This window comes from Populus nigra, chromosome 2 (assembly GCF_951802175.1).
Source record: "Populus nigra chromosome 2, ddPopNigr1.1, whole genome shotgun sequence".
NCBI lineage: Eukaryota > Viridiplantae > Streptophyta > Magnoliopsida > Malpighiales > Salicaceae > Populus > Populus nigra.
Window position 1 is genome coordinate 41,164,811 of NC_084853.1, and position 12,713 is coordinate 41,177,523.

Below are 12,713 nucleotides of genomic sequence, written 5' to 3' on the forward strand. Positions count from 1 at the left end.
TTCTTTATATTTATTTATTCTGTCGGATGGTAATCAACACATAGGAAAAGAGAACATAATAACCGAAAAAAAAGTGAGGGGGTAATAATAATAATAATAATAATAAATCCCTCAAAGTTGTGGTTCAATAACCAAAGCAAATTTAAAAAATAAAAGAGAACTTAACTGTAAGCAAGAAAAAGAAGCAATTTTCTTAAGGGCTGTTGAAATAATCTTGATGGTCACATATCACTTTATTAATATAACCAATAAAATATTAATTTAGCGGTTAAAATATTATTATATTTTTATAAAAATAAGAATATAAATTTGATTTTCAAAGAAAAAAAAACATACTTATTAAAAGAAACAACAATAATATTATCTAAAATATTCAGATAAAAAAACACTTTATTAATAAATAATCTAGACACTTTATAGTAGTAGAACTCATGCTTGAATATATAATAATATAATTTTGCATCAGGAAGCGAAAGTTTCTCTAGTAATAATAATTTTTTTTTTAAGATGTGACATTTGATAAAGTTGATTCTTAGAAGCGATAAATCCTGTGTTTACTTTATATATATATATATATATATATATATATATATGTTAATATTTATTCATTCTTTATTGACATGGCATTTATTAACATGAATCCATACATGTCAATTACACGCCTAGAAATCTGTTATGTCTAGGATGATATATATAAATCCCAGGTCGAGAAGAAAATGGAACCATTTAACATCACCCAGTACTGTCCTATATGTGGCTTGTCATGCTGCATGTGTCGTTTTATTATTAATAATAATAATAAAAAAAACTTGTCATGCAAGAAGACAAGAAGAGTAGTAAATTTAACATCTTTTTATATATATATTTCTTTCTCATTATTATTTATCATCATCATCTTATTATTATAATTATTTTTTTATTTTTTTTTATTATCACCTTGATCAACTCACTACTATAATATTATTATTATCATCATCAATACCATTAATATCTTATCACCATTATTATTAAAAAATATTTTATACATGTAAAATGCTTTCTGTAAAAATATTTTTCAAGTTAAATATTTTATATATTTTATGTGAAATAAAAGATCCAAAGTACATTATTAGGCTTTGCAATGAGATTTGTATATTTGGTTTTCTTTGTACTCTGACATATCATGGGAAAAGAAGGTGAAAAGCATTTTCTGGTTTAGAAACGAGGATACGCAATAGAAGTCATTTTCCGATATGATTTTGAAAGTGGTTAGCATAATTATTAAATCTAAACGCACTTGGCTTGGTTTAATTCGGCAGCCAATGCCAAGAACAAGCTCTGCATTAATTATATATCTTTCACTCTTTAATCATATACGCCACGAATATGCAGGAACCATACCTTTGCTCTCATTTCGATCTCCGAAAGAAGAAAATTAAGTTCTTCCCATTTCAGTTCTGTCCCCTCCGACACTTATGTTCAGTGTCTTTAGCGAATCAAAACTCTTTAAGAAACAAATGCCTGGAATAAAATAAATTAAAGAATAATATAGATTATATTTTAAATCTGAGAAACTTAAATTTTTAAATTTAAATAATTCTTTGAAATGACATTAAAATCTTAATAACTTAATCTTATTATTTTTATTTATTTAATAAAAATTAAGTATAAAATAATATAAATGTTCACACAAATATAATAAAAAGGCATGGAAGGTTGAGTGGAGACAGGAAAGAGGAAAGAGAACTTCAAAAATAGTACCAGTTAGGAAGATAGCTAGAATGAGCTGTTCCAGTTTCCAGGCACATGGCAGCAATTGAATATGATAAATTATTTCGTCATTCCTAGTAGTGTTGAATCTGCCCTCAAAAGCATATGGAAATGAATCAGATTTATATATTTGGATAGCTAGAGAAAGGTCAACTGGTTTAATTATCAGTTACGAAAGGCATTTACGAACAAGTTGCAGCATCATTTTATCTTAACATCGATCCAATAGAGGGTGGGGGGAGTGGCTTTGATGTATTCGCGAGCTCATTAGTTTGTGATTTCGAGTAATCCCAGGACAGCAATTGCAGGATTCACTCATCCTTCAACACCAAGAATCTCCACCATATTCCTTCAAAAATAAAAACTGGACGAGAGAACATTTCATTATCTTACGGTGGACTATACATGCACAGAATGAACCAGAAAAAAGTGCAGTTGACCCCCTCTTCTTCTTCTTTTCAAATTTATAAAAAGGGTGCCAGCACTGTAATGTGAGGCACAAGTTCCTCTCCTCTCTCATAGATGCAAAAAAGACAGATTAATATTGCTCTCTGATATTGCCACATCAGATCAGACCTACCATCTAATGTGGGGCAAGATGCTTATATGGCTGCATCAGAGGGTCATGATGTCTACTGAATAATGAATTCACTCCATGAATCAGGCATCGTGATTCAGAACCGAAATAAATTCATTGATAGTCAACTGTAGCTCACAATGTGGCCATGAAAAGCTTCAAAATATACCACCTGTATTAAAAACTTCTTGCCTCTAGGCCAAATAAAATCCGTCAAATGGTAACTGAAGCTTCCTGGTGGATCCATACAGCTGACGTGGCCCAATTAAAAGGGAGAGTGCATGGAAGTGGAAATGATCAAGGGTATAGAGGATTGACACGCCCCAAGCTAGAGACTCTTCATTTCACTCGCATTTCATCTTGACCAAGCTTTGCTGCCTACACCAAATCTACCTCCACACCCTTCCAGGTAGCTTTTATTACTATATATATTTGGAGCTTCTTCTCCTTCAATTGCCAACACATTGGAACTCAAGAAGAGTCTCAAGAGGTTTGTATTGTTCTTGTTTGTGGAGACCAGCCCACCAACTTCTGTCCTCAACAGCGAACTTCTCCCCCTTGGCACTCTTTTGTCTTAAACTCTTTGCTGCCCATCGCATCATTATTTTACTTTGTTGTGCTTGTTAAGCCAGGTAGCATAGAGCAAGCTCACCTGTGCATTCATCTTTCTTTTTCTTTTTTCTTTTTTCTTTTTTTCCTCTAGTCCTTCTATAAGTTGACCAGATTGATTATTTTCAAGTTATGTAGCCTTTTCCACTAATCAGTTCCTCAATGAATCCATTCCTCCCTGTAAAATCCCAAAATTGTCGCTAGAGGGTATTCTGGCTTTAGCTTCTGAGTGTTTGAGTCATCTTTTGCAAGCTTTTAAAGAAGGAAGAGATTCAAGTGCAGCACTACTTTTCACCAGTTAGCTTCTTGTTGGATAACATCATGGAGGAGACATTTGTGCCGTTGCGTGGAATCAAGAATGACCTTCGGGGAAGATTAAGGTGTTACAAGCAAGACTGGACAGGTGGATTCAAATCAGGCTTCAGGTATCTCATCTCTTTAGTGATCATACAAAATCTTGCTGTGTATAGTTTGCAGTAATTGCCATTTTGTTGACAGATACATATATTCTTTGCATTTTAGGCCTTCTCTTTGTTGATCAATTTCAACATGATTGTTGGTGACAAAAATTTTTGATGTTCTTTTCAGGATTTTGGCTCCCACCACATATATATTCTTTGCTTCCGCTATTCCGGTCATTTCATTTGGTGAACAATTGGAGAGAAATACTGGTATTGACATGAACTCAGTGAAGAACTATTTTATCTCCTGTTGAATATTCTTTTTATTAAAAAATTGATGTTGCTTCACTCAAATCATGCCCATTCTTTTTCTCATACTTTATCAAAACATTTTAATCTCAAGGTGGGAAAAAGAAAAAGAAGAGACATGACTATTATGTAAAATTTTAGCACGTCATGAAATCTATCTTGCACTTGCAGATGGGGTTCTAACAGCAGTTCAGACCCTAGCATCCACCTCAGTTTGTGGGATCATACACTCAATTGTTGGGGGTCAACCTTTGCTGATATTGGGAGTAGCAGAGCCAACAGTCATCATGTATACATTTATGTTTAACTTTGCTAAAGAGAGAGCTGATTTGGGAAGGGATTTGTTTCTTGCATGGACTGGATGGTGAGCTGATTAACCCCTTTTTAGTGGTCTTAGATGATCCCCTTCCTCTGTTTGACAAAATTTACCTGGTTATATGATCTTTCAGGGTATGTGTTTGGACTGCACTCTTGTTGTTCTTACTGGCTGTCTTAGGAGCATCATCCATTATCAATAGGTTCACCCGTGTAGCAGGAGAGTTGTTTGGTCTACTTATTGCAATGCTCTTCATGCAACAGGCCATCAAAGTAAGAGTGGTTAAAGACTTTGTCTGCATTATGATGGCTTGTTGTGATTAATTTCTACTTGATATTATTTTTGTTTAATTACTAGTTAAACTAATCAATTGACCTGATTGTGAAGGGACTTGTGGAAGAGTTTCGCATTCCAGAACGAGAAGATCCAAAATCAACGGAGTTTATACCTTCATGGAGGTTTGCGAATGGAATGTTTGCTCTGGTTCTATCATTTGGCCTCCTGCTCACTGGATTAAGAAGCCGCAAGGCAAGATCATGGCGCTATGGGAGTGGTATGTAGATCAAAATTCGGGTTTCTGATAGAAAACTTAAATTTTACTAATTATGATCAGTCGGCAATCTTGATCACTTTAAATATTACTCAATTCTTTTGTTTTGAAAACTTAAAATTATTTTCCTGACAGGCTGGCTTAGAAGTTTAATAGCAGACTACGGTGTACCCCTCATGGTTCTAGTGTGGACAGCTGTCTCGTATATTCCAACAGGAAATGTTCCTAAAGGGATCCCCCGGCGTCTTTTCAGCCCAAATCCCTGGACTCCTGGTGCATATGAGAATTGGACTGTCATTAAGGCGAGTTCTGTCGCGTCTTATAGTAATCTGGAAATCAATGAATTTTATCTCCACATATTTGACTAAAATGATTATTTTAAACCCCATATGACAGGAGATGTTAAACGTTCCCTTTTTCTACATAATTGGAGCTTTCGTTCCTGCTACGATGATCGCGGTGCTTTACTATTTTGACCATAGTGTAGCATCTCAACTTTCTCAGCAGAAGGAGTTCAATTTGAGAAAGCCATCTTCTTACCATTATGACTTGCTTCTTTTGGGGTTTCTGGTATGCAGATATTTGTGTTTCCTTCTCCTCGAATTGTCCCTTCTAACTTTATTTTTTTCGATAATTCATAATATTTACATTTATGATGTCAGACCTTAATGTGTGGTCTTCTTGGAATCCCGCCATCAAATGGAGTCATCCCCCAATCTCCAATGCATACAAAGAGTCTGGCTACTCTTAAGTACCAGGTAATATATCCTGAAATCTCTCTAAAACTAAACGTTCTTTCAATAAAGCGATTAGTATTGAAGAAATTGTTTTTTGTTATTCAAATCATCATTTCCAGTCTTGTTGTCTCAGTGATAACTTTGTGCACTAAATCTGCTTATGGAAAATATTACGCAGTTGCTTCGAAATAGACTTGTGCAAACAGCACGTAGAAGTCTGAGAAAGAATGCCAGCTTGGGACAGTTGTATGGAAATATGCAAGAAGCCTATCAACAAATGCAGACTCCTTTGGTCTACCAACAGCCCGCTCAAGTATGTTTGTAACTAATGCTGCTGTTGACCATTTGGCTTTCTCTTGAAAGTAAACATGGTCATATTTTTGGAATTCCTCAATGAAATCACATTATCTGCTTTTGCAGAAAGTAATTGAGAATAGATAAACATCTTGTGCAGGGTCTAAAGGAATTCAAAGAATCAACCATCCAAGCTTCTACATGTACAGGCCATATTGATGCCCCGGTTGATGAGACAGTATTTGACATCGAGAAGGAAATTGATGATCTATTGCCTGTTGAGGTTAAAGAACAACGTCTAAGTAACATACTTCAAGCCACAATGGTTGGAGGTTGCGTTGCAGCCATGCCCTTCCTCAAAAAGATCCCAACCTCAGTCCTTTGGGGCTATTTTGCGTTTATGGCCATTGAAAGTTTGCCGGGTAACCAATTTTGGGAAAGAATATTACTGCTCTTCACTGCACCAAGCAGAAGATACAAGTAAAAACTTCAAATCCTGTATCTTTTACACTTCCACTTTATCTTGCATGCTTGCTTGTTATTCATCGCCTAAAATAACTTCCTCGCAGAGTTCTTGAAGATTACCATGCCACATTTGTAGAAACAGTTCCTTTCAAGACAATTGCCATGTTCACAATTTTCCAGACAACTTATTTGCTGATATGTTTCGGTCTCACTTGGATTCCAATTGCTGGCGTTATGTTTCCTTTGATGATCATGCTTTTGGTTCCAGTAAGACAATACTGTCTTCCCAAGTTTTTCAAAGGAGCACACCTTCAAGATTTGGATGCAGCCGAGTATGAAGAAGCACCAGCTTTGCCATTCAATCTCGCAACAGTAAGATTCCTTGTCCGACATAACGTACAGGAAAACCCATCATACATTGTTCTAAAAAAACCCATCTTGCAATCACTTTCGCTTCACATATATAATTTCTTCATTATGTAGGAGGCAGAGATTGGGGCAGGAGCTGCTTATGGAGGAGATGGAGAGATTTTTGATGAGGTTATTACCAGAAGCCGTGGAGAGTTCAGGCACACAAGTAGTCCTAAAATCACAAGCTCCACTGCAACACCAGCAAATAATTCTAAAAGCCATCAAAGCCCACGTCTCTCTTACACATATAGTCCTCGTGTAAGTGAACTAAGAGGGGAGAAAAGTCCTAAACCTGGTGCAAGAGGGCCTAACAGTCCAATAACTGGAGATCAAAAGTTATCTAAACTGGGGAAGAGTCCTTCAAGTTCAGAACAAAATTAGTGTCAAATTGTTTTTGGCTTATCTACCAGTAATTAAGAAAGGAGCTTTAGATTGGCTTGTGCTTGCCCCATTTCCCTTTTTAAGTGTGTTGTTTTTGTTGGAATTAGTGTAAAATATTCCTTCTATCTGATCTTCTCCTCCTTGAAAAAATTTGTATAATAGAATAGTTGCTTTGGTTGTAACAAGTGTACTGAAGTATATTGGTTCCGTCTATAGTAATTCAATGCATTGCTTTATGATGGAATTTAGTTGTTCTTAATTAGAATTCCAAATAGCCAGTTTATAATTCAATAAAGCCATACTTATTTTGCTTCGGCTGCAAGGATCCCATCTTGATATTACTTCCAACCACACTACTGATGCCTCAAACTCTTACGGTAAATATTTCCGGTATAACGGAGAGCATACTATTTGAACCTAAAACTACTATCACGATATCTGGCTGCTTTGCCGCCTGACCTAATTTCAGATGATGTTTTGGTTGATACATCGACAGTTATTAGAAGCCTCTGGTACTCAGTTTCGGATATCCATATCTGGTGCCAGTGCATATCCGATAAACATATCCATATCTGAATCCACATCCATCTGCAAATATCAAATGTCACACATGGATGCTCTAGGCAAAGTGAAGAACAGATCGAAGCAACATAAGTTGAAACTTATCTGATGTGTTCCATGCCATCAAATTTCAGCCCTCTCTGCCTTCATGCAACCCTAAGCAATTATTACAAGCAAGGATTGCCAACAAATGAAGCCGTTACAAACTTGTCAATGAGATTCACCTAATCATAAAACCAATTTTGTGAAGCAAGCTACCATTGTCGTTGTTCTGTTACTATCGTGTATATCACTTTAATAATTAGAACTGAAAAACAAAATTAGGTTCTGGTGTATTTCATTGTTGAAAGACTTTGATTCTCTTTAAAGAAATTATGAAATGCACTAGTGTTTGTTCAAACCAGATCATGATTTTGAAGGGACATGTAGCTGGACACATAAAACTGCTTGTGGCCCTAGACTCTGGCTCTTAATGTTTTTTTTTTTTTTGGGAATGCTGGTGTGTGTGAGGTCTGTTCTGTAATTATAAATAACTTGTAATAATCCAACCAAGCGTCAACGCTTCAATAGAAACGAAGCATGTAGAAGACTGGTTTGGAACACAAACTTGATATGAATAAAGGGACTTTTAGAACAGCTGTGGTAGAAAAGATGTGGTCAGAAGTTTTCCCATCGAGCATTCCAGGGAATAGAAGAACTAGAAGAGATAGCTGATTAGCTAAAACTTGTAAGGTCCTACACCCTCAAATTGAAAACACACACACACACACACACACACACACACACACACACACACACACATACGAGTGAACACTGCTGAACAGGGTTTGAGTGCTTTTCATAGCATAGATTTTGGTGGGCTATAGTTCTTCACGTCAGCCATTAATTATGAAATATAGGCAAGCGAGCTCAAGTCCCTTTCTAATGATTTCAGTATCTCTGTCAGTGCACAATTCAAAGAAACATTCCAAAAAGAATAGCTTGGTTATACAAGCATATCCTCAACTTTTAATTGCTTGCAAAAATAAAGTTGCTTGAAATCAGATGTTCCGAGTTTCCATTGGAAAAAGGAGTTGACCATCAGAGTTTTGTTGAGATGGAAGGAAACCGAATTATGAAAAGTCGCTACCATGTGTAACATCTGAATCGTCTTGAGTAAATATTGCATATGCACCACAATAAACCTGAGGAAATCATGCATACTAGCTGTCAAAAATATGTGGTGTGGTCTAAATTTATGTCTTTCTCCAGATATCTCCCTTTCTCTAAGAACTCGAAATAAAGCATATATTCATCCTTTATTTTTTTCTTATTATAACAAAAATTTAATCTTCTATTTTTCAAAAGGAGTCACAATCACTCAATTATTGACTATATAATAATAATTAAGTGTGACGGCAAATCAGATTTAAAAAAAAAATGACATGATATAGATTAAATTGGAAATTGTACCAGCATCAGTATCAAGAACGCTGGTAATCACAAGTAAAAACAGACATTGATGATACGGGTTAAAAAAATAAGAAACAATATGATATGAATTTGTGCAAAACACGCTAACTTGGTTTGCCTGGGTCAAAGCAAGAACAATCAAGCCTATTTTTTAGCTCGGTTCAAATAGTATAAGTCGATTTGATCATGGTCAAACCAAGCCCAAATTACTTAATTATTCACTGCAACACCAAGTCTAACTTCCTCAAGAAAATCCAAGTTTTCCCTGAGTTCCTAGTCATTAATGCTAGTAAAGAAATGTAATACCCTATGGCTAAGACATCTTATTTCCGTTGGGATCATTGCTTCTGTGCCATAAATAAGGAGAAAAGTTGTTTCACCAATGAAAATCTTCTGGAAACTTAATTTTTCTAACTTGATAAAGGTATCAACAAGATAAATGTAAGACTTGGTTTTATACCTTTGCCAAAAAAAAGCCAAAATCCTTTAAATAATATGTTTAAAGGTAAGTCACTCTCATTTAAAGAACTAGAGATATGAGTGGTAATGGTTAGTTATGGGGGATCAACAACCTCTTTACACGATGTATATAGGTGTTTCTCAATTTGGAATATAACTAGTGGAGACAACACAACTTATCCTTTAAGTTTAGTGAGATGAAAGTACTTAAGAAACTTCTTCGTAACCACCAGTATCATATCTTTTGGTTAGCCGAAGGGTTATCTTTGAAATAAAATTTATATGATATGAATACTAACCATTTCTTGTTTTTTCAAACTATTCTAATCTTGTGCTCATTTATTTTGTGCAATGTTTTAGATGGTCTAGGAAACTCATGGAGAGCTAAAAAATCTATTTCTCCTTCAAGCAGTTCTATATCATCATCAGACGATGAGCAGGAGAAAGAGGAGGAGAGCCAAGTAAATGTTGAAGATTCTGAAGAGGAGGTTGAAATGGATGTTGAGCTTTCTAGAATGAATAAGAGGAAGAATACTATAATGGATTTAACAACAAGTAGATATGCTCTTCGTAAAAAGAGTAGAAAGAACAGTGATTCAAGTACACCTTATTTGAGACCTCTTCCTAACCCTCTACCATCAACACAAGCAAGTCTTGTTCCAATTTCTAGTGATGTTGATTTGCCTAATACAGGACATGGCAATACCAACAATGATGTGAGTTCTAATTTTATGGTGTTTGTTGGTGGTAGCTTTAGATTTATATCCTTTTCTCCAACTACGATGAATAAAGGGAAGAATACTATAATGGATTTGACAACGAGTAGCTATGCTCTTTATAAGAAGAGTAGAAAGAACATTGATTCAAGTACACCTTCTTTGAATCCTCTTCCTAACCCTCTACCATCAACTCTTATACCATTAACACAAGCAATTCTTTTTTCAATTTATAGTGATGTTGATTTTCCTGATACATGATTTTCCTAATACAGGACAAGACAATACCAACACTAATGTTAGCTCTGGTTTTATGGCATTTGCTAGTGATAGCTCTGGATTTATGTCCTTTTCTCCAACTAAGGTAGGGAATCAATCTATTCTTTTATTAAATTTTGACAACACAAAGAAGGCAATTATGAGTGCTTTCTTTAAAGAAGACCCCTCAGCTTTAGATTGATAAGACAGAGTAATACAAGTTTTTACTAAGATGTCTTAATATACATAGGGTTGTTGAAGATGAATTTTGTTGGACCTAGGCTTTCTCAGCATATAATCCTAGGTGGGGTTACAAACTTCAAATAAATTTAGTTGGACCTAAGCTTTTTTAGCGGATAATCCTAGGCATTGTTACCTGCAAAAAACACTCTAATGGTTAAGTTACTATAGTGTTTTAAGATTGCTATTTTCTTGTATAGAGAAAAGATTATTGCAAGTAGTAAGTGAGAGAGAAAGATCACTCTAGATCATTTTCCTTCTTGCTTTACTTTTCTTTATATCACCTAAAAAGTAGCCTTTAAAAAATATAGAAGTAGCTTCTTAGGTGTGACACCTTATAATAACTTTATTGGTTGTAGTCACGTTGTATAGGTTAAAAGTAAAGCATAGATGTCGGTGTAGTGTATACTATTGATATGAATAATAATGAACTATAAAGAAAGATAACAAAAAGAAAGAGAAGATTGTTCAAAAGAATCAAATTTAATGTAGGCTCGATTAGCTTTGGTTTAACCAAGGTTAAACCGAACACACAAAAAAGTGTTAACCTAAACCCAAAATAAGTTTGGTTGGATTCAGTTTGATCTAATCAAATCAACCCAAGAATAAAGAACCAATCATGTTTTTTGGCTCAATTTGGGTTCGGTTTGACCTAGTAAAACCAAACCCAATAGGAGATCTTAGGTTTTGAAATAATCCTCTCTTCTTACTTTCTACATGCAATCATCTTTTTTCTCTACAAGAAAATAATACCCTCCAAACACCATAATGACTTAGCCATCAGAGTTTTTTTTGCAGGTAACACTAACAAAGATTATATGCTAAGAAAGCCCAGGTCTAGCTAAATTTATTTAAAGTTTGTAACATCGCCCCAAGATTATCTGCTAAATATAATACTATTCCACTCTCAGCAAGACAGCAACTACTCCTAAGAGTTAGCATGGATCCTGTGCAAATGATTAGTAATATCACGGACACCCTTTGAAAAGCTTCGCACCAATTACCTATTGACACGTTAAAATAACAATGATGTGGCACTTGGGTAATTGGAATAACAGGGACAATGTACTTGGGAAGATTGTAGAGGCGATGAGATCTGTAGCTCTCCATGGGAAGGTATGGTCTTCCTGTGATTCCTCTTGGGTCGGATGATCTTACCTTAAAATATTAAAATTTAATAATAAGTATTTTTTAAAGTGTTTTTATTTAAAAATATATTAAAATATTTTTGTTTTTTAAATTTTTTTTAATATCAGCGTATCAAAAAAATTTAAAAATATAAAAAATTAATTTTAAACAAAAAAAAATATTAAATTTTTAAAAAATAAAATTTCAAACACATTAAAATAATATTTTTAAAAATTATTTTTGACATCAGCACATTAAAATGATTTGAAAACATAAAAAACATATTAATTTAAATTAAAATAAAAAATAAAAAAATTTAATTTTTTTCAAAAACATTTTTAAAACACAGTAACAAACACCAATGCCTCACTGTTAAACCCCCAATTAAATAGTATAATATCACGTTTCATAAAGAAAAAAAAAGCTGGGATTAAATTATGCTTGGCCCGATGGATGATTTGAGCTCAGATTCGTCTTGTCTCTCCGCTTTCCACTACTTTCATTTTATTTTCTTTTTCCACTCTTCCTTTTCCTTTTCCTTTTTTTTTTTTTTTTTCTCCTTCATCTTTGACGTTAGACGTTATCAAACTGTATTTTCTTGGGCCAACTGACCTAAACCCCAAAACAATGGGCCTATAAAATAAAACATAAAACAAATTGGATAAACCCTATTTCTTTCTATTTCTGTTAAAGAGAAGACTGAATAAACTGCTGAAAACGAAATAGAAATTTGTTTTTCTTTTTTTTTTAAAAAAAAAAAGAAACTTCATATATTATAGAATCACATGCTGAGATATATAAGGCATTCAATACTGTTGGTAGAAAAAGCCCATTAATAAAACCTCGGGTAAGTGTAAAGTCAACATATTATCTGGAAACCTTTAAATTTTGGCAACAGGCAATTTCAAGTTCAAAAAAAGGGCAAGAAATTTTAAAAACCAGACCTAATTAATTCCTGTTCTAAGAACAACAGAGATTAAATTCAACAATAAAGATACCAAAGTCCTAAACCTCGGTACAAAGGTCTAAAATAATGGAGGATCACTTGTAACTTGTAATAAGCCCAGATGGAAGAATGAACCAAGGTCCGACTATTGCAA

General features: G+C 34.3%; 1 protein-coding gene across 1 annotated transcript; it reads left to right on the forward strand.

The window, feature by feature from the left end:
• Nucleotides 1–2,709: 2,709 nt before the first annotated feature.
• On the forward strand, nt 2,710–7,043 carry LOC133682833 (boron transporter 1-like). The gene is made up of 12 exons (XM_062106364.1): nt 2,710–3,360; nt 3,524–3,606; nt 3,817–4,009; nt 4,095–4,233; nt 4,349–4,514; nt 4,647–4,813; nt 4,908–5,081; nt 5,174–5,269; nt 5,427–5,561; nt 5,703–6,022; nt 6,112–6,379; nt 6,491–7,043. Exons 1-12 carry the CDS (start codon nt 3,257–3,259, stop codon nt 6,797–6,799), a joined length of 2,154 nt encoding a protein of 717 aa, XP_061962348.1. The 5' UTR covers nt 2,710–3,256; the 3' UTR covers nt 6,800–7,043.
• Nucleotides 7,044–12,713: the final 5,670 nt, after the last annotated feature.

Excerpts from the sequence above, each read along its gene's own strand:
- LOC133682833 (XM_062106364.1), top strand. The coding sequence starts at position 3,257 with ATGGAGGAGACATTTGTGCCGTTGCGTGGAATCAAGAATGACCTTCGG. Across the intron at positions 4,515-4,646 it reads ATCATGGCGCTATGGGAGTG|GCTGGCTTAGAAGTTTAATA; the intron begins GTATGTAGATCA and ends TTTTCCTGACAG. Across the intron at positions 5,270-5,426 it reads TGGCTACTCTTAAGTACCAG|TTGCTTCGAAATAGACTTGT; the intron begins GTAATATATCCT and ends AATATTACGCAG.